Source organism: Bison bison, unplaced genomic scaffold (genome assembly GCF_000754665.1).
Source record: "Bison bison bison isolate TAMUID 2011002044 unplaced genomic scaffold, Bison_UMD1.0 scf7180017864129, whole genome shotgun sequence".
In the NCBI taxonomy this organism is placed as follows: Eukaryota; Metazoa; Chordata; class Mammalia; order Artiodactyla; family Bovidae; genus Bison; species Bison bison.
In genome coordinates, this window is record NW_011494701.1 from 369,018 (window position 1) to 392,270 (window position 23,253).

A 23,253-nucleotide genomic window follows, 5' to 3' on the forward strand; every position below is an offset into this window, starting at 1 on the left:
GGATAAAGGAGCCTGGCAGTCCATTGTATCACAAAGAGTCAGATATGACTGAAGCAACTTAGCACACATGCATGCAGGTCCTTTAAGGTGCTCAGAAGTATCCAACCTTTTAGGTCAGCAAATCATAATCTAATCACTTTCAGAATCAATGAATGTGAAGGACAATCTCCATTAAACAAATACACATGTGCAAAAATATGCACATAATTTCAGTGGGTTCATGGACTCTGCTAATTTTATTTACTAACTCAGATTAAGAGCTCCTGCCTTAGATGATTTTTGCTTATTTTATGTTCCAGCATTTTCATTTGCATTGCCTCTTTTGTAAGCGGTTTGTAAATCTTTAAGAAAGAATTCAAGAATTTGACTTAAATTCATGTAAGCAATTTGAGCTTTTTGTGACTTATTCTTATAAAAATATTTATCATATAACCTTGGATGTCAAGGTCGAGAAAGTCAAATAACTTATTTTTCAATCTTTATTTGCTTCTATAGTCATAGTTACATACCAAGTAATTAGTCCCAGAGGGACACAGTATATGGTAAAACTAGACATCTCTTTGTTATAGTTTTTGTTCCAATATTTAAGATTCACATTAAAATTTCCAGCTTGGAGAAATAGATTGTATGCCATGTTCTTGCTCAAAGAAGTCAGTAAGTCAGACTCTTGGTAGCATACTGACAAAGAACTGTTATTTTGTACCCTCATGCAATGAGTGTAATGAGAGTTTTTCCAACCAGCATAATGTTCTTTATTACAAGTGAGCATGGTGAAGATCACTGATACAGATACATGTCCATCTTGCCTTAGAACTGATCAATCTCATGACCTGAACTTTGTGTAAAGTAAATTACATGGTGGATTTTCCCAGTCTGACTGAATTTGAAAATGTATACTTATTTATGCTTGAATGTATACAAACTTTAAAGTCCAGATAGACTTAATAAATAATATTTATCTTGTTATTTTATGCATTTTAAGCATTTACCTTGAAAGAAAATAAATTTCTAAGTTAATAAAATAGTGCAACCAAATCTTTTATTTTTTCTCATTAGACTGAAATAATAAGCCAAGTGAACAAAAAATGTCAATAAAAGATTTAGCATGAAACATAATTTCTCAGAAGATAATGTTAAGGATATTATGAAAATATCACCTTGCTTGTAACTGAATTGCAGAAAATCAATGCATTTACCTTTGAAAAGCAGAGGTATTCATTGCTTCAGGCTCCAGTCTAGGACCTTAGGCTTGGTGCTGCTGGTCTTATAGAGATGATCTTCTGGTTTGTTATGAATGAAAATGGAAGAATCTCTCTGGAAGGAAAACTCAGGTAATTTCTAACTCAACCATATCTATTCCATAGTGTATATGGAACACAATGCTAGTTCTGCCTATCATTCTTTGCCAGAGTAGAAAATAGGTTCCAAATAAAATAGTCATAAACCCCAAAATAAGAATGAAATATTTAAAATTATAATTCACTTAACTAGTGAAAACCGAACACATTATCTTCTTTAGTTGGGAATTTGTAGTCACCTTTTGCATACTATATTTAGCCAACAACCAAATTTTAATTTTAATTAGCAGACATTAAAATATAATTAGCAAGTAACAGAATAACAAAGCTAGAAAAATTCATACATATCAAAGGAAGCAACATTTTTTTAGCCATAGCAAAAAGTGTTCTTTCATGAATTTAGGGACTCATGATGACCACTTCACCTTCCCCATATCCCCTTCCCAGGCAAATTTTATAGAAACAACATTGCTTTTTGACAAAAATGATGATGATACAGGAATGGCTGTCAAAACGAGAGCACGTAGATTCTCAGTCAAAAGATCCTCAAACCCCAATAAACACCTTATATAAAGGAACATAGCAAATTCCAACACAGCATACACATAACAAAATTAATTCATTTATCAGAGACCAATACAATTTTGAATATGCATTTTCCAGAAGGAAGCAGGGGGCAACAGAAGCCACCTGCAACTGTCAAGCCTGTGAAAGTGAAACAATGCATTACAAAATACCCACTATATAGGAATTGTAAGTGAAAAACAAATGTTTTATCCAAAAAGAAAGTTAGTTGATGGTCCAACATATAGATATTTATTTGTATATATTTATATAGAGAATGATAAAAATCAGCTTGCATGAGGCTCAGAGTCTATCTACTTTGAAGTTGTATCACACATACTATAAGCAATTACAGAATTTGTCATTTGTGTATACAAGAATTGCAAAATGACTTAAAATGCACTGAAATATATAATGCTTAAAATGTCTTCATATAAACCTCCCAGGATTTACAGGGATTGGCCATAATCAGCATTTGCCAGCATGGAATAAGAACTACAATCAAGAAAAAGGAGACAAGCCCAAGAAAAGGGGGAAAATTTTAAAAAAAATTCTCTTATTATTTCTTATTTAAAATTTTTATTTCTTATTTAAATTATTATTTCTTATTTAAAATAATGTTGTTGACTTGCAGTGTTGAAAGTTTTGTTCTTGCCCCCAGCCAGGAGTTTTGTTTGATGATAGTTTATGTTCTGTAGCCTTTTGATCTCTGCTTACTTTCTGCAGATAATGGGTCTTTAGCAGGAAATCAGTGGTGTCTGTGGTAAATATTCACTATACCGAGGACGGTCAGGCCAACCCCTGAGCAGTCAATGAGATGATGCTTTGAGTAGCCGAAAGAAAAGGAAAAATATAGATCTTGCTATTAGAAAATGTTCTATCACTTCACACTAATTCTCTTGAAATAAAAGATCAGTGATTTGCCCAAGAAAATGTTATGAACAAAGCGTGAGATAGCCTCTTCGTTTATGCTTCGGAAAGCAGGCGCTCCTTGTGTAGGTAATTAGAGTACAGTGGGTGCAGAGTGGTGCTTGGAGTTTAGGGTCAACTTTGCTGTCCGCTCCGTAGATTTTACAGGCGATTTGCTCTTTGCTTTAAGAAGAGAAAGTGATATTGGAAAAAAGTCAGCACTTTAGACTAAAGCAAAGCACCCTTCACAAAGCCACAGACAAGAAGCAGGACAGAAAGTCCATGGCTTGTAGCTATCCTCGCACCTGCGGAAGAAGTTATAAGATATTCGCTCATCTCGAAGATTTCCAATGCTCCTTATTAGGCTGTTTTAAACACATACATATATATATTTAATTAGCTCGCCAGCTTGGCTCTGGTGCCCATGAATGTCTTGGCATGCACTGCAAATAACAACACATACAAAGTATTTCAGTCCCAGGAAGTGGTCTTGTTTGCTTTGTCTGTTTTCAAACCATTCCATTTCATGGTTGGGAACACTGAGAGGAACAAATGCAGATACTTTTTTTCTCAAGCAATTCTATGAGGATTATTCCCTATAGTTATTTGGTTGTTCCTAAATGGGTGTCTAAAAACACATCCCCTGTTCTACCACTGCAAGCGTAAAACCACAGGAGGTGAAAACCAAACCAAGGGCAGCAGGCTTCTCAAGGGCAAGGAGAACAGGTTCTGGAGCGTGTGCATTTGGGCATCTGCTTTTAGAGGAAGAGCTTTTTCAACTTTTTATCCTTAAAATCTGAAGAAAATTTAGCACTATCAAGAACTGGACATGTTTGACAGCTCTCTGATACTACATAAGGGAGGGAATGAAATTGTCCTTTTGCATTTTTCTTCACATATTTTATCCATGAATGTAAATGATATACCTTTACTAGTAATTATCATTATTGATAAGAAAACAAAAATGTGATGGACCTTAAAGCATTTCTTTTCTTTCTTCCTTTATTTTAATTCAAGAAAAGTTAAAAAGGTTTGAAGGGAGTGAAGGTAGGCAAATTCAATCTTTTGAATATTTCAGCTCCACATTGGTAGTGATAGAAATTAAGGTGAAAGCACACACTCTCAAAAAGTTACTGTAGAGTATATATTTAGGGTTCTAAAGGGGTGGTTTAGCAGACTCACATTAATGTTTCTAGTTAGGTTACTTAAGTGTCACCATTGATTTGCCTTTGTTTAGGCGGTGAGTCATGTACTTAACACAGAAATCTATGACTCAAAACCCAAGGTCAGTGGTGGGTCTCTGGAGCATGTTGCTTCACTCAAGCTGGGTGACAAATGTTAAAAATGCAAAAGTAAAGGTACAGTCCACATGTGGCTCTAAATATAAAGATTATACAAGGAAAATAGATACAATCCATGTAGAATCACTTGCATCAGAGCCAAAATTAAATATGTGCCCTTGTTATCTTTGAAGGGAGACTCTTTGACAGGAATTCATTTAATTAAAAGAAAGAAATTCATGTAATTAAAAGAAAGAAAGAAACAAAATGATTACATGACTCCTTAAATTGCCAGTAGTATTGGACACAAAGTATGTATGATACTGAATAAAGGTTTAAAAATGCTAAAAACAATAAAACCAAGGAAAATGATTAATTCTTCAAAAATGGTATTTTGTGAAATGTTTCCTTTTCAGTATAAGCATTGCAGATTGGCTCAAACTTGCTGAAACTGTGAATTATGTGCCTCTTTTCTCAACTAATCAACCCTTCACAGGAGATGTCCATCATTCCTGAGAATGATGAGATTCAAAGGGAACAGCTGCCATTCTGACACAACATTTTCTATTATACTGTGTCCAGTATGTGCAAATTAAAACAAAATTTACATGGGCAGTATAACTGCAAACAAACCCAATTATATACTGTACAGAATATGTTAAGGTTAATATTTTGAATTGCCATCAGATATGCAATAAACCACTGCAACACATAACGTTTTTTTCAGATTGTAATCATTCATCCACTTTAGGCACTTGCATTACTAGCATATTGTTCATTAAGTGAAATCTATTTCTGTCAAGCCAATTATGTTTTTTTTCCCCATACAGTAAATTCTAGAACAAATCTGTTCTGTCATCAAATCACAGATTGTTTCTCTCTTCTTTCTAAAGGTTTTATTCATGTCTGGAAAGAAGGGATATGTGCTTATTCATCTTTGTAACCCCAAAGATTTCAACAGTGAAATCTGAGACTCAAAAATGATATACTGTGTCCTATGTAATTTTAAAAAATAATCATCATAGTCAATTTCATTTAGATGCACACTATTCTGAATATATAGGGCTTCCCAAGTGGCACTAGCGGTAAAGCCAATGCAGGAGACGTAAGAGATCTGGGTTCAATCCTTAGGTGGGGAAGATCCCCTGGAGGAGGACATGGCAACACACTCCAGTGCCTGGAAAATCCCATGGACAGAGGAGCCTGGAAAGCTATGGTCCCAAAGAGTCAGCCACAACTAAAACAACTTATCACACACAAGCACACATTCTGAATATAACATTATTGTCTTATCAAACATGCTATGGTTTATTCTAAAGAAAATTTAAAAAACAATACTTTTTTTATAAAGTGCAAACTTTGGCTACTCATGCTCTATTGTTGTTATTGTTTTGGAATGATGAGATTCAGGATTGCAATCAGGAGCCCTGACTTCTAATTTCCTCTGCAGCCACTCACTTCTGAAATCTCAAAAAATGTATTTATTTCTTTGATGTTTCCTAAAATGAGCATAACAATTGTTTGCATTTTATTGTTTTATATATGTTTTCTCATGAGGAGGCCAGAAATTGTATTAGGTCATCTGTTTTGCTTTATTTGGTTTCCTTTCGCTCTGTGCTCAAACCAAGCTAAGATGATCTGTTTTTCCCTAAAAATGATCATTCATTTAAGCAACTCTTCCCCTCAGATAACCTGTATTCTGCTGTGTCTGTTCCCATTGAGCAGCTGTAAGCTCTTTCTCCTCTAATCTTCCTGGTGATTCTGGTTTTGCCTCTCTTATGGCCTTAACAGGGCTCACATTGACTTATAACTCATTATATTTGTATCTTACCCCACTGATTACACTATAAACTCATTAAAGGCAAGGATAAAATTTTAGGAATTTTTTTAATATTCTCAAATTGTAAAGCAATGCCTTGAGTCTTTAAACTTTTGCCCCCACCACAAAATACCCTGTAAAGAAGAAAGGGAGATGCTATTATCTAAATTATGGCTAGAAAATGTGCAGATAACATGCTTCGATGAGGAGCAGTCTAACAGAATCTGAAGATTTTTCTCTGATTCAGAATGTGATTTCATGATGTCCTTTGACTTCAGTGCAATAATGATGCCTTTCATTTGTTTTTATGTTTAAAGATTCCTCAGTGCTCTCTCAGGTGCAATTTCTCATGCCTTTGTAAGGTAGGGTGAAGAGGGATTTGCTCCATTTTGTAAATGGAAAAGTCTAAGAAGGCTTCTTAGAAGTCTCATGAGTACAGGCAAAATTTAGCTTTCTTCTTCAGTCCTTTTTGTTTCTGGTGATAGCGCATCACACTGCCCTCACTGGGATGTGGATAAACAAGACCGCTGCCCAAGACTGTGTCTGTGACAAAATGAGTTTGGCCAATGAGAAATAGGAAAGAAAAAAGCTTCAGATATTTTATCTTCACTATGCATAACAATTATTTCAGAGAATAACAGAAAATTCCATCTACTTCTTTTATAAGAAACAAGACAAAATAAGAACCTATCACAACAACACGGAGTCGCGACCTTGGAATCCTTGGGGATCAGGTGGAGAAGGAACCATTTACCCACATTTTCAGTCACTGCCTTCCTCCTGCCTTGATTAACTCAGCACAGCGTCTGAACTGGAAAGCCTGCCTGGCCCTCATCTGTTTGCCAGATGGAAGGACTTGGCTCCCTTTTTGCACCTTCCTTTTTAGATGGTTCCTTCTGAACTGCCTTTTTTTTTTTCACCCCTCTCCATCTACAGCCATGAGGGTGGAAGACACTGGGCAGATTGAACAAAGCAGCATCCTCTCCTTCGCAGCAAACTGGAAGATTCAGCACCTACCATGTGTCAGGGAATACATATACATGTGACATACAAATATTGTCTTAGTTTATCCTCTCATTAGGCCCATACAGTGAACACACAGATTAGGAAAATGTAATTCAGTGGCATATAATAACTCAATCTAGGTTACACAGTTAATAGATAATTAAACAAAGGCACAGAAAGGAGGGCACAGCAGTGCAGTCAGATCAACTCACAGTCTGGATGCGCTTTTTTCTGAAACCCCCTCAGGCATTGCAACCTTGCCTCACTGCCTCCACATATTAGATTAAGATGTGAAGCTATTATTTAAATGTACAATAATCTTTTCAGAGAAAATACAACTGGCTTTAGGGAAAAACATAAACTTTCCCTAAGACTGAACTGATAAGTATTGGATATGAAAACATCAGCTTCTTTGTTTTCCTAAACATTAATAAAGTTTGTTTTGTGCCATACAGTATGCCAAATGTCTGATGATATAATATTATTTTGAAATTTTCTATTATAGTCTTTTAGATCTTAAAGTTTCCTCCAAATTAATTTAAATATTTGAATGAGATGTGGTCCCACCCTTATTCTTACATCTCCTCTTCTTTCTATGACCTCTTTTCTATACTTTTAATCTAAATTTGATAGCCTGGAACCAGGAAAAGTTAAGTTGATGTTCAAAGTACCACCATTAGTGGTGGGAAGAGAAAGACAACCAAAGTTTCTGGCCACCAGGAAAGATATGGGATATGGATATTTAATTCAGAGAAGTAAGTAGAACATTGAGACAACTATCTAGATAATTTATCACATCTAAATCTTGCCAGCTCTTTAAATATCCTCTTTCTCTGGGCTGGGATTGTCTTGATGGATTAATTTCCTATGTGAGGACAACTCTTGGTTTTGATATGGGGAAGAGTCGCAATTCAGGGCACCGATCTACAGGTTTAGGTATAATCCTCATGGGTTCTTCTTCTTGTTTGAGTATCTAGTGGGATTAAAAGGAGCAAGAAAAGAGAAAGGACACAACTTATGTCCTGCTGTGGCTCTCTGATCTGGCTCCAGAATCCTAATTTTCTCAAAGTGAATATTAGTGATGTTTATCCCATGAACAAACTTAAAATGGAAATTTTCCAAAAATAAAAGAAGCAACACTGAAATAACTGTTTTGCCTGTGAAGAGGTCTAGGTTACAGACAGGCCTTGACTAACCTCTTTTTTATTATAGGTGTCAGCTTTACGATATGAAAGTAGCTGTGAGAAAATTTGAGCTATCTTTTAATGCAATTTTTATTCAGGTTTTCACATACTAAACCACGACTTAAGGGGAAGGGTCAAATAATAGGATGATTTTATCCTATAATTTTTTGAAAAGAGTATCTTTTTATTAGATTCCTATGGAACTAGTGCCAATTTCTTATAGAGATCCATTTTTTAAAAGAAATGTGCTTCATTTTGACCTAATACATAAATCGCCTATTTTGCCCAGGCATGTTGGCAGCAGCTGTTTAAATTTCCTTTCCCGCTTTCCTTTAGTGAGCAGATTTACACCTCTCTTCTAGTTATGAGGCCTCTTATAGCTGAGGGAGACAAGCACAGCTGCCCATGTACACAAAGGTCTAGGTGACAAGGTGCAGGAGTGATACCCCATTCACAACAGAAGGTCCCAGACTTTTTTGTTTACAGCAGGCTTTTGGGGTTCCTACTTTCTACAGCAACTCAAGAATGGGCACAAAAGTGAAACTGCCTTCCGCCTGCTAGGACCACAGTGCATCTCAAAACAGCACATTTTCACTGTAATTGATTCATCCAAGTAAGAACTGATCCTGATGCATATAGGGTGATGATTAGGACAATAGTAGCTAATATTTCTTTACCTCTGACTGTGGTCCCAGGAGGCTGACACAATCATTCTGCTGATTAAGGAACTGAAACTGAGAGGGTTTATACAATACACTGTTTGCTCAGAGAGTAGGTGAAGGACTGCTACTCAGGAGTTCTGTCTGAGGCTAGAAACTGATTTGCATCTTAACAAATGTTTGTCTGAGCACTTAAAGAAGCACATTCAACTCAAGAATAATCTATGAGGACAACTGGTGCCAAGGTGGGATGGCTTTGCTGAGGGCCTGTGGGCCAGAGTTCTGATCCCATCACACTTACATTACTGTAAGGACAGTGTCCTAAGGGTGCCCCTAGCTTTTGCAATTTGCTTTATTTCAAGCACTGAGAGTTTAACCTATATGGATCTTTTAATGCAGATAGGATTCTGAATTCATACAGAAATGCTCTCTCAGACTTTTTTGAAGCATTCATATGAAATAAAACACGGTTAATATGTATAAAATCTCCCAGAGTATTGACTTTCCTTGGCACCCCTGGTGACCATACCTCTGCTCATCACTTTGATCTCCTTCCAAATTGGGGGCTCAGTTAGTCATATTATAGAGAGGAAAAGTAACTGCATGAAATTTTATTTAAAGACTTTATATGTGCTTGATTTATTTTATCCATATAAATTTATCAAGATAACACCCATTATGTTTAGACAAATAAGAATAATTTGATGGTCAGATTCTCCAACCAGCTCCCAGGAAATTAGATATAATGCTCTTAATTTCAATGCTACTAGCAATTTCTAGGGACACCACTTTCACCATAGTGCTTTTAATATACATACACACATATGTGTACGTGTGAGTTTTTTTGTCATAAGCTTCACAATTACACAAAACTTTTACTTTGCTTTTGTTTATTTGTTCAATGTATTTTCTTTGTTTTCTCTCTCAAGAGCTGTCTGACACTGGCTTATTTTTAAATTTGGGCAATTTCGAATATCTTTTCCTTATGACAAAAATAATAAATTATCAGTGTACAAATGTTATCAATACAAACAAAATAATCAGATAATTTGATGGGCATTTTCATATTATTTCTTGTTATTTTCTATGTGAATATCTCAGATTGACTTAAAATTTAGTATTCTTTATGTTTTCACTTTAAAGTTCTTTGTCCTGTATTTTTTCACATTATATTATATATTGGTTCTTTTCTAATTTCATTAAACTTTCTTTGAAGACATGATTCTAGAAGGTGCTTCCTATCCATTGTATGGTTTTGCCATGCTCACTGGGACACTTCTCTCCTATTGGTCCTTTGAGTATTTCCCATTGTGGGCAGAGCTCTGTGATATGCATTCCTGTTCACAGATCTGGGTCTGCCTCTTTCCTGAGCTCTTTGGATTTTCCTCCCAGAACATCATCTCAGGGCCAGCCTCAAGCCCTGAGACCAATCTTTCTTGCCAATTTCCCTCCAGAAAGGAAGTATCAATTCACCCTGCAAGCAATGATACAGCAGAATACCTGAGTCACTGTAACCTTCCTGGCATGTATTGATTATTAAGTGAAAGTGAAAGTTGCTCAGTTGTGTCCGACTCTTTACAACCCCATGGACTATACACTCCATGCAATTCTCCAGGCTAGAATACTGGAGTGGGTAGCCTTTCCCTTCTCCAGGGGATCCTCCCAACCCAGGGATCGAACCCAGGTCTCCCACATTGCAGGCAGATTCTTTACCAGCTGAGCCACATCTTTGCCAAATTACGTGTCAAATTTTCAAAATTGACTATGGATTTGACTGGGAATGCAACGAATCTACAAATACTTTTGAAAAACTTGACATATTTCCAGTACTGAGATTGTTCATCCCAAAACAGCATATTTTCTCATTTATTCAACCCTAAACTCTTCTAACAAAGTGTTCTAATCATTTTTATATTTATACTATTTATTTGCTATTCCTTTAAAAAATCAGATATGTTATACCCTTTTCTTTTTACTATTGAGGATTATATATTATGCTGCAAATATTTTCTATCTGGTTATTGCTGTCATATGGAGAACTGATTTAGGTTTATATCTTTGCTTTGAGCTTATCAATATTGCTATGCTATGCTATTACATGATCACTTTTGATATCTCTAAGTCATTTAGAGTGGATTACATAATCATTTGCATTTCTAAAATGGACATTTTTCCCTTCTTTCCCTGAGTGTTAGACACAAATATTTCCTTGTCTGTTACACCACTTATTAGTTACACTTGATTTAATCAAACAAATGTTTTAAATTATTTATAGTACAATGTTATTTTCATTTGTATATTTTGTAACTTTAAACTTTCTTTAGTAATGTTAAACCGTCAGGCCTCTGATTTTATGCTAATCTTCCTGTGTCAAATTTCTCTTTTCTGCTCAGCTCTTAATTTAAGTTCATTTGGATATGTAGCCTAAATTGTACTCTTTTTTTTAAGTTTATTAAATAAATTCACCTTTAATTATTATCTTTTAATACATAAGATATTATTGTATTTTACTATTTTAGAGCCTTCTCTGTTTATATTTATGTTGCTTTATTGCCCTCTTTATGCATGGTTATTTCAGAGAACCAAAAAGTGACGACCTCACTCATGTGCCAGGTAATCTGACAGATGTTTAAAATATATCATGACGCAATGCTAAAATGTTATTTAGGGCACATGTGTCACTACCTCAATTTTATAGATAAAGACTCTGAGGTTCAGGGAGATTTGTATGCAGCTCACTCAACAAACACAGTATCTAGGAAACAATGTTATCTACTACTACTATGCCATTCTTATTATAAGGCTCTAAATCCATTTTGCTTTTCTCTCTTTTTAAAGCTTTTAATAATATTCTTGTTTATGTTTTCAGATGCACCTGTGGGGTTGCAAAGAGTCGGACATGACTCAGAGACTTTCATTTTCACTTTCCATAGTTATTTTGTGATTTTAAAAAATTTCTGAGGGTCTTTTCTGAAAGCTTGAATTTAATTACAATAGCACACAGTGTGTATAACTTCAGCTTCCATAAACACATTACTTATTCAGGTCACAGCTCAAAGTCCTAAAAATCCTTTGGAATTTTATTATTTTGTAACCAATAAAGTCAACCATCTAGTTATAACCTTGGTCAAGACAGTTGGTGGCTAATGTGGTATGATTATGTAGTGGACAATTTATCATTAATTAACGTCACTGTGACAGAAGAAAAAAAGGAAGCTCTGAAATTACGAATAAAAGGTAGTCAGGAATGAAGACCCATTCTCCCTTCTTTAGCTCATCACCTACACACAGCCAACTACTTGTCACTCACTTATCGAGAGTTGATCAGTGACATGCTCTCTATGTATATAATTTCATTTAATTCTCAAAACCATGAGGATCATTCCTATTTAATAACTGAGGAAGCAGAGGTACATGCAGCTGTGAGTGATGGACATGAGACAAGAACAGTCTAATAACTGTGCCCACCACCTCCCCTGGTGAGAGAACCAGCTGGTCTAAGAAGCATGTTCCCCTGGATTTCTGCCTCTTTGGCACAGATGTAAAGAAGCTGCCTGCCAATGACGGAGACGCAGGAAACGCCGGTTCGATCCCTGGGTCGGGAAGATCCCATGGAATAGGAAATGACAACCTACTCCAGTATTCTTGCTAGAAAATCCAATGGACAGAGGAGTCTGGCAGGCTACAGTCCATGGGCTCACAGTCAGACACGACTGAGCAACTGAGCACGCGCAGCTGAAATGAATACACCTGTCAGGCTATAGGTGGCAGCAGTGTTCCTTGGAAGAAGGAGCCCTTGCCTTTCTTGAGAATTCTCTCTATTTTGACCAACAGAGTGAGGTCTTTCCAGCACCTTCTCAACCCTTTGGTCATCTATCCAGATAAAGCTCCTCTGGCAGCTTCCTGAAACCTTAAGGAGAATGAAATCATTCGTGACAAGATCTTAAAACACTGGCAAATTCTGCTTCATGGCTCCTCAATCACAGAGCCCTAGTAATCACAAACGAACCTTGCAGAACACTTAAGTGTTCATGCATTGAAAAAACTCTTACAGCACAAAATGGAGCCTTGGTTTTACAGACCCAGCTAGTTACTGAATTTCAACCAGTTAAGTTAAATATAGTTTACAGGAGAATTTAGCCAGTACAGACTATTACTCTACATAATTCAAACTCAAACATAGCTCCAGCAGATCCTTTGACCTGTATTATCCAAAGCATTGCCTCAAATCTATTTTTCATCTTATTCATGGCTGCTTGATTTACATAGCAGCCATTTAACTGATAGAATTACAATGATCAAATTAATTTAACCTGTGTAAGCAGCCAAGTTGGATCATTAAACCAAAATCAACATTGAGGTCTGGATTATACATGTGGCTCTCCACCTGGATGTCGTGCACCATTTCCTCATATTTTAACTCAGGAAAATAATCTCCAGAAAGACACTGAGCCCCTCATCTACCTCCCCTCACCAGCTCTGAAATCTGTTTTAAGATCATTTCTCTATTTGACCACTTTTGGAAAGCTGCTACATTTGTAAGCCAGAGAGGAGCTTCCGGAGCCCTTGGATTCTAGCAGCTGGAGCAGCAGCTGCCTCTCAATGCTCAGGTTCACATCATGTTGAAAACACAACAATCATATTTCTGAGTTCAGAGAATCAGTATTCCTGCTGAGCAACCACACATGGAAACATAACTACACCTTAACTATGGCCAGTTTTCTTATGAGTGCCAGCTTGAAGAGAACAGTTTCACAAAAGTCCAAAACAATACTGGAGAAAACAATAACAGAAGACCAGTTTCTAAAAGTGTATTTTTTAGTTGCACACACATGCACACACATCTCATAGTACATAATGATTTTTTTTCTCTCACTCATAAGAACTTTTTAGAGAGAATGATTCTCATAATTAACTGCACATAAAAATGGGTATTTCTGCTTCTAGACTCAAGACATTTGTTCTGGGATATGAACTTTTTAATAAGCTTCCTTGTCAGTGTGGCACAGGACATCTGCACTTTGAAAAACACTGTTTAGGAGTCTTGATCGTTTTTGAAACAGAGGCAATGTAATCGATTTATGCAAATATAAGAACAAAGAAGACAAAAGCAAAGTTATATCTGCCTTCTCTCTCTTCATTTTCTCCCCAAACAAGACATCCACTTGTCCTAGACACTTACAGGAAGGCAAAAGAAGGGGTGATCGTTGTAGCCAAAAATTCATCTTTAGGGTGACTAGTATTTTGTCTGTGTGTCAGGTTTCCCAGAAAATGGGACTTCTACAACTGAAAGGAGGAACGCCCCAGGGAAAAGGATACAATGAGGACTTCAAAGTAAGTGTAAATAAGTTGCTGTGGAGACCTGAATGAGGAAACAGCCAATTCTGACTAAGACAACAGAAGAAAGTTTTATAAAAGAATCTGCATTTGAGTAGAGTCCAAAAAGAGGGAAAGAAAACGTCATTTTCAAAGTCACAGAGGTAAGAAATATCTGAAAACATTCAGGAAAGAGCAATTTAGAAGATTATGTGTGAGGGTTAGGAAATCAGGAGAAATAGCTTGGAAATGAGACCTTGAAAATCTGTGATGGTGCTTTGGAAACGATAATTATTTAATATTTATGTTCTATTGTGACGTGTTCCACATATTGAGATTATGAGCATATTCAAGATTTCCTCATTACCTGTGATGGTGTTATTAAGAGAACTGGGGAACACCAGAGGAAGAATATATATATATATTTTTTTTTTTTTTTGGTGAGAAAGCTAAAATAATAAATTCAATTTTTGAATATTTAGGGATCTGATCTAAATATTTACTGCCATGAAACAAGCCACCCTAAAACCTAGTACCTTAAGACAACAATTTATTATTATGTCTCACAGGTCTGTGGGATGGTCACCTGGGGCTCAAGTCAAAGGCTGGCTGCCTTCAGTCAGCACCATGTTTCAAGGCAGTTGCACTTGGTGCTCAATGGCTGGCTCTAAGGCCACAGCAGAGGCTGCCTATTCTCTTGTAGGAAAGGTCTGGAATTGGCTGGTGAGGTATTACTCCTTCCTATCTCATTGTCATGGCAGTCACAGTCCAGTCCAGGCTCAGGGTGGGCACAAGAGGCACATGTGTCAACAGCTGCGGTCAACCACTGTGCAGGGGCTCTGCTCTGCACAGGGATCCTAGAACAGACATGGCGGTGGTGGTGGGGTTAATGGGGACAGCAGGAGCCCTGGTCTGGCTCTCCAGAGGGAAGTCAGGATCAGACTGTCAATTTGTTAGGGGAACCACTGACCAAAACTACCTGCCTTGGTCAGGCACAACAGTAATCACTTGTATTAGTTATCTTACAACCGGAAGTTCTGGTAAGGAATGTGGAACTAACAAGCTACCACCAACAGGAAGGATTTGGGAAAGGTCAAAAGAACAGAGGAGATATCAGTTCATATGCCAAATGACTCATTGGAAAAGACTCTGATGCTGGAGGGATTGGGGACAGGAGGAGAAGGGGACGACAGAGATGAGATGGCTGGATGGCATCACTGACTCGATGGACATAAGTCTGAGTGAACTCCAGGAGTTGGTGATGGACAGGGAGGCCTGGTGTGCTGCGATTCATGGGGTCACAAAGAGTCGGACACGACTGAGCGACTGATCTGATCTGAACTGATGCCCAATCTATGAGGTCCTACCACCTCCCAGAATCCTCCTCGCTGGAATCCATCTTGGCTGAGTGATGTGCAAGCCACCAGCAAGGACCCCGAGTCACCAAATATGGGCCAAACAGGATGATTGGCCACAGACAAGCCGGCAACTAACCCCATTACCATAAGCCCAAGACTGCAAGTCATGTGGCAGACCTTCTCCTGGGTTCTCATACCTCACTGCTCTCCACCCAGGTGCCCCTTCCCAATAAAGTCTCTTGCTTTGTCAGCACTTGTGTCTCCTCAGACAATTCATTTCAGAGTGTTAGACAAAAGCCCACTCTCAGGCCCTGGAAGGGGTTCTCTTTTTTGCAACAGACTGAGAAATTTTCTGAGGAAAACTTAGTAGTTGAAACCATAGAAATGGATGATACTGGAACACTGAGAATGGGAAAAGAACTACATTTAAGAGAGGAATTTAGTTGGAGAAGTCCACAGAGAGAAAGGGGAATGCTAACAGTCAACTTGAAGGGGCCAGAGGGGAGTTCAGGACACCAGCAGCTGAGGGGTGGGGCTGTGGGTGTGACCTTTAGGGGTGTAGCTGCCAGGCTGGGGTGGGACTGGGCCAGGCTGCGTTCACACCTTCATTGGCTTGTTGGCAAGGGGGTGTGTGGAGAGGGGATCCATAGAAGAGAGTATAGACTGGGTGGGGAAGGACAAAAGTAGGAAACTGGGGTGGTGGTGGATGGAGGGGAGGTTTGGCTTCTGTATGAAGTAGATGTTGTCCATGAGACAGAAAGAAATGAGTAGAGAATGATGTAGTTTATTGAGGTACTTGGGGATCTGTTCTCAGTGCTGCTGCTGCTGCTGCTAAGTCGCTTCAGTCCTGTCCGCTCTGTGCAACCCCATAGACGGTAGCCCACCAGACTCCCCTGTCCCTGGGGTTCTCCAGGCAAGAACACTGGAATGGGTTGCCGTTTCCTTCTCCAATGCATGAAAGTGAAAAGTGAAAGTGAAGTCGCTCAGTTGCGTCTGACTCTTAGTGACCCCATGGACTGCAGCCTACCAGGCTCCTCCATCCATGGGATTTTCCAGGCAAGAGTACTGGAGTGGGGTGCCATTGCCTTCTCTGGTTCTCAGTGCAGATGGAACTAAACCAGTTCATGCTAGAATCAGGACTTGTTACCCTCAGAACACCTGTAGGACATTCTAAATGTTAGTTATGGCTACAAAGATTGGAGAAGAGAAAAACCTAAGGAACTGCAAAAGCCAAGTTCTATTTATTTGCTTTATGATTTTTCTTCAGTATTTTGGTTCTAATTGTGGATTATCAAATGTAGGTAGAATTAAAAGAATTAAAAATAAACACCATAAAGATACAGCTCAATTGGATAGTTACATGTGCATTAGCTTTTGAAAAAAATATCTGGTAAAGTAGCTATATATTTTGTGATATACAGATAATAAAAGACTATTTTTCCATATTTTTAACATAAATTTCTGCTCTAGGAAAATTGAGTAATTTGAATGTTATAATATATATTCAGAGTTATTTTCAGCTAATACTTTTCCTTCAAAGAGAGACAGAACTACTTTGACAGAAAGAAGTATGAATTAGGAACTGAGTATTTCAAAATAAATAGTTCAGTCAACTAAGTAAAAACTGTGATGAAAATAAAAGGCCAACAGCCCAGCTTTTGGTAACAGGTTGGTATTATAGTGTCACAGACACCATGGATGACACATGCCTTCCTATATCAAGTGAAAAAACAAAAGGCTAATATAACTCTTGGTCTGTAAAGGCAAGATTTCAATTATTTTGTCTTCATCATATCTTGCCTTTAATAAAACAGGAAAGCAAAGATGCGTGGTCAGTGTAATTTACAAATATTTTGTTTTCTCACAAATGAAAATATAAAAACGATTAACTCTTTGAAGAATGGAAGTATGTCTTCCATTTTTGTATCATTGTGCTTGGCATACAAGTTCTCAAAAGGATGGAGAGTGAATAAATGAAGCATGGGTATTGAAATCAGCTTTATTTGAATATAACCTGAAAAATCATAAAGCGAAATTACAAATCAGGATGTGGGTGTTAGAGGAAAGATGATATAGATATTTAACCCCAAAACTGTATCTTATGCAATAATTGTGCAAGCACAGAGACTTACACATGAATAAAATGAGTGGCTGGGCCACCATAGCTTCTGCACTAGAAGTTAGAAAATGTTAAATGTATATAAAATATTTTCCAGTATTCAACCATAGAAGAAAATTGAAATGAAAATTTTTACTGTGTTTCAGATTAACCTTTGCTACTGTGGATAATTTTTAATGGAAATAGCTTTGGATGAATACAGGCTTGCATAAGCAGTACACCCTGTTCCTTTAGAAGAAGCAATGGGTGAGGCTGATGATGGGTGGAAAATGAGTGGTGATTTCTCTTTGAAATTTGTTAGATTTGTATAGCCTTTGCCACTTAGCACCAATCAGACTAAGAAAAAGATATTAAAATAAAATGAATCTTTTTAGAGTATATTATTCAATCCAAAATGTAAAGAATTTAGAAATATGCTTAGAATCCTTCATCTGGGATAAGTAATCTGATTCCACAAAATGGATTTATGATTTCTAGCGTGGAATATTCTATGCAGGCTAATAACTTCAGTTCCATGATTTGGAGTCCTCATCAGTTAGGCTGTAAATTGTCTGCTGAGTGGCCTCTGAAATTTTGCGTATAGCATTTAGGTTCTTATTTTGACAGTGAGAAAGGGACGAAGACAATGTCTCCAAAAGTATAAAATCTTTACCAAATAATGGCTAAAAAAATTTCTACCATTAGGTGTGTGTGTGCATGTGTGTGTATATGTGTGTGTGTACACATGTGTATATATTTTTTAACTTGTTTTTTTCCTTTGGGGGACAAAAGAGATGATAAAGAAGAAAATGAGACAAAGTCACACAAATATGGCTTCAGAGAAGCTGTCTCCTTTCAGCATGGCATAAGGTGCCGTAAGCAAGACATGCTGGGATAGCTGCTTACCTACATCACAGGGACCCTTAGTCAAGCTCACAACAAATAGTCTCCATTAGCATATGAAGCCTAAGGAGGAATCTAGGGTGGGATATATTATTTTTAAAATATTGTTTATAAATAAGTATTTAAAGATATACACATGCACACACATGGGCTTCCCAGATGTCTCAGTGGTAAAGAATCTACCTGCTGATGCAGGAGGCACAGGAGACACAGATTTGAACCCTGGGCTGGGAAGATCCCCTGGAGAAAGGGAAGAAATAGCAACCCACTCCAGTATTCTTGCCTGGAATATTCCATGGACAGAAGAGCCTGGCAGGCTACAGTCCATGAGGTCTCGAGTTGGACGTGACTGATAAATATATATATATATATGTCCATATTTTTTAATTTTTACATATAAATGTAAAAATATATTTAAATGTTTATTTATATATAAATCATCCTGATAAAATGATGAAATTTTAAAAATCTAGTAGCTAAAAAGAATTTGAATGTTAGCAATATAATTTTCTATTACAATAGTAGTATCAATAATTCTTCAATGATAAACTATAAAGAAACAAACTCAAAACTGAGAAATTCAATATTTTATGCTCCCTTCATCCTAAAATACTGCATCAAGCATTTGAACAGGATGCAGAACAGTCTAGGGTAGTGTAAGGTACTGCTCATTCCATGCCAAGGTTAAAACTTCAGTGAGTTTCCATTGGCTGAATCAGTGCATAAATTAATGCTATTCAGAACAGCTTTAACTTGTACAGCTGACTTAGGAAATGTGTGACTAAGCTTCTAAATTGGCATCGAAGCCACATTGACAGGAGCTGCCTTATCACTGTACCACTTTCTGCCTTTCACCCCGCCTTACTTCCTCCTATTACCATAATTACTTTCATCACAGGCAGCTGAAGTTTCTCCTTCAAAACAGAAGCCCTTGGTAACTGGTCCTGCTTAAAGCTATGAGTCTCTGAAAATGTGGTGTGTCTCTTTCATTTACATGATGATGAAGTGAAAGTCTCTTAATTTGGGTCATTATCAACACATAAATCTGTAGAGAAAATGAACATGTATTTACAATGCAACCAAATGCACATGATTTATTGTGCTTATAGTGTGTAAATACAGAAGGAAAAGAAGTCCAGCCCTCAGATTCCCTGGACATGAGGCACTGCCAGCAACTAATGGGGCAATTCACACCTTCAGGAAAGGTCAGCCCCTGGCTCTCATAGCTCATCCTCATTTTAACTGAACTTGCTCTCTAATTTTAGAGAAACCGTCACACGTAAATCTGTCTACACTGACCCATCTTCCTGTGGAGGGTTTGTGAGTGGTAAAATGGGTTTCCATACCTGATTGTGGACTTTGTTTGGGGATTTTGGCTACCTCTTGAGGGCTGGAAGTGGAGGGCACTCGCTGGTTGGCAGAGCTGTGCATACTGCTGGGAGCTGCCACGGAGACATTCTTGCGAGGTTTCATATCCTGCAGCCACATGGGTGAGGCCTCGAAGGCCTGCATCCTCCGGGCGTGGCTGTTGGCGTTGACTTTTAGGTAGGCCTGGGCTTTGTGTTCCTGAAGCTCTCCATAATTGGCGTCGGTCACCCTGCACTCATATAAGCCTTCATCCTTTTTCCTCACTTTGGAAATCTGAAGCTTGTGAGAGATGTCATTGCCTTGGACTTTCACTGTCTGAAAAATTGTAGGTAAAAAAAACAAAGTGCTACATCAAGTGATTTGGTTTCCATATCTTGTCCTGAGCTTGCTAAGGTTGGAAAATTAAAAGGTCTTAATGGCCTCACAGCCACAGTCAGAAAGCTTTTTATTTCCTCAGCAGTCTAATTAGAAGATCTTATTTATCTTATTCTATTAACACCTAGATTCACAAGATCATGGAAACATGAGTTTAGTCCAGCTGAACCAGATTCCATAAGCCACATGGTTGGCATTTGGTACCAGCTCTACCATGATCCCATCAGGGGACTGGCCTCTGCCAGGTGAGCTCAACTGAATGAAGCAGAACCTAATGCGTGCATAGTTTACAGAGCCTCTCTTCTTCACTGTAGGCTACCTACCACTCTGAGAGATCACAAAAACATGCTGTTGGTCACAGCTGAGTTTAAGTGGGAATGTGCTTTTAATCCCCACTTCAGGATGATTACTAAACGGACTGGCAAAATAGACTTGGATAGTAAAGTTTTTACTCCAGCTGTTGGTGCAGTCTGACTTATAGTCATGGGGTGGCAAGACTCAGGGAGCAAATGAATATCACCTGAAATCCTATGACTCAGAATACATGCCCCTGCTACCACAGGGTCTGTGTGCTGTTGGAACTTGAGATGCCATTAATTAAACACTGCTTTGATTTTCAAAATAGAAACTGACTCTCACTTCTGATATTGTTTATACCAGATTAACACCAAGAATATATATATGTTAATATATAATATACAAAATTCTACATAATATGCAATAGATCTGTAAGCATTTTTATCAGAAGAGGTAGATTTGATATACATCATATTATCATATTATCCATGACTGACAACGATGGACTTCATATGACACTCAAGATCTGGATTTGGATAATTTCCAAATTAATTTCAAAAGACAAAGAAGAGAAGTGAGAAGGCAAAAAGTTATTCCTGTACTGGGCATTACACTTTCAAACAGTCATAAATAATTTAGAAAATCTGGGAAGTGTTCATCTGGTTTTTACATATAGAACTGTATATATAAACAGTTTTCAACATCTGAACCATAACCATAAGTATGCATTTATGTACATGAAAATTACATACAAATATTATTAAGACTGTAAAACTAATGGGAAATAGTAGTTTCAAATATATTTTCAACTGGGTGTCCTGATAATGTTGGGGTAGTCAGAGTGCTTATATATTGTTATTATTCCATTTTATAATATACTGAGGCTTAGGGGGTTTGGGTCAGTGCTTGTCAATGTTGACTATACACTAGAATCATCTGAGGAGGTTCAGAAAATACTCTCATTTGGATTAATGCAGAAACACTCTGCATCTTTCCAGGGCAAAGCTCATACTGTATTTTGTAAAAACTCACCTGGGAATTAAAATTAACTGCTGGCTTAGGATCTATGTTCAAGGTCACATACCAGGTGAACTGGGAACACACTGCTTTCTACTTCTGTGTTTAGAGCTCTTTCCAGTTGACTAGATTGTATGAACTCTGGGCATTGATAATGCTGTTAGCAGTTGTGTGCATGACTATGCAACTAACTGCATGTTTCTCTAGCTCAAAATGTGTGAGGCTGCTTTACCACCTGTCTTTGGAGGATTGGGGTATGGGTGAAAAATGAAAGATGAATAGGAAATAAACAATCTATCTAATTATATGTGTATATATAAATGAACATTTAAGAAAAACATCATTAATTACTGATCTTACCAATAAAGCTTTTCTAGCACTGTTGGAAAACAACAGATTCTGTGATATAAGAATAATTAAATTGAAAGAATCTAAAAAGTCAATGAGTTTATGAAAAGAAATTGGGAGTTTCTGGTTTGTATCTTATTTTTGATATTTTCTTCCATGCTGAGATTATATATTTAGATTAGAGAATTTGATTTTATTAGCATATTTTTACATTACTATGATGTAACCCCAATATTCTATTACTTTATATGTGCTTAAAATAGCCTCAGAATAAATTTCCTTTTAAAATGTGATTTTCAGATTCCTTATACACATATTACTTCTAGTAATGGAAAGTTGTTTACTAATTATCAACAAACTAAATAATTCTATTAGTATAAAGTGATTCTAGATGACTTCCTCTGAGGTATAGTAAATTTTCTTTCTAATTTCAGACAATTATGAGCAGTAGTAACCAGCAGAGTAGAAACACATCTCTGTATTTTCAACAGGTTAACCTCCTCTAACAATGCTTTTATATTTATATTGGCTTTTGGTCTTATATTACATGATTTTGAACACTGGCATTAGAAATGCCAATGCCATTTAAAGTTGAGTTATTTTAATTACAACTTCAACTCCCTGTTGGACGCTTTAATTTTTTTTTCTGCCTGGGAAGATTTTCATCTTTTACTTGCTATTGAAGGATAATTATTGGTATAAATAAATTATTAGTATTGCTGCCTTTTACTGTTATAGTTAATAAAAGCAAGAAAGTGTCACATTCCTCTTTGGGTGAAAAATGATTCCCAAGTAATTTTTCAAATATTTATACCATTATGATAAATAATTTTATTGTATGAATTCTAAATCTGCTTCAATGTGTTTGTACCCAGTGAGGTAAGGTAAGACAGAGCCAGAGGGCTCTTGTCCTGCGTGTGCAAATTTCCTCTATTGGGAACAGTAAGTATAAACATTTTTGAAAACCGAAATTCACTAACTGGTGCCCCGGCCCGAGTGCAGCAGTTGCATTGACACTCACGCTGATCTTGGTCCCATCTCCGTCAGGGTCCCGGTCTGGCAGCAGCTCAGCCTACGGGGAGGAACGGGGAGCGGGGCATACGGATGCTCAGACCTCGCCCAGCCGGAGCCCTCCGCAGCGCAAACCCGGAGGGAGGGGCGCTGCCCTACCCACCAGGGGACCAACCCCTGTGGCTGTGCTTGGGGACTCGGGAGCGGGAGCGGGGATTAGGGGACAGGGAACTCTGGGGGTGGGGCGGGGGGTGAGGAATCTTCGAGGGCGTGCTCGGACTCTGGGGACTGGGACTGGCAAACTCGAGGAGCTGCATTCGGGTCAGTGCCCGGGGTGCGGGCGTCTGCGGGGGATGGGAGACCTGGGATCTCGGTGACTGCATTCTGTCATTCCCTGCTGTCACTCCTACAGACCTTCACTCACCCCCGCACATCTGCAGCCTC

At 37.7% G+C, this 23,253-nt stretch overlaps 1 protein-coding gene across 2 annotated transcripts in view; it reads right to left on the reverse strand.

Moving 5' to 3' along the window:
• Window positions 1-1,022: 1,022 nt before the first annotated feature.
• VSTM2A (V-set and transmembrane domain containing 2A) overlaps window positions 1,023-23,253 on the reverse strand; it is a 25,045-nt gene continuing 2,814 nt past the window's right edge. Inside the window, exons 3-5 of one of the 2 annotated variants that reach the window (XM_010839675.1) lie at window positions 22,820-22,870; window positions 19,740-20,076; window positions 1,023-2,954 (exon numbers count right to left, since the gene is read on the reverse strand). In XM_010839675.1, the coding sequence (XP_010837977.1) occupies window positions 2,866-2,954; window positions 19,740-20,076; window positions 22,820-22,870 (477 nt within the window). In that variant the 3' untranslated portion in view covers window positions 1,023-2,865. Of the gene's footprint in view, window positions 3,077-19,739; window positions 20,077-22,819; window positions 22,871-23,253 lie in introns of both variants that reach the window. The other variant, XM_010839676.1, reaches the window with a different exon arrangement.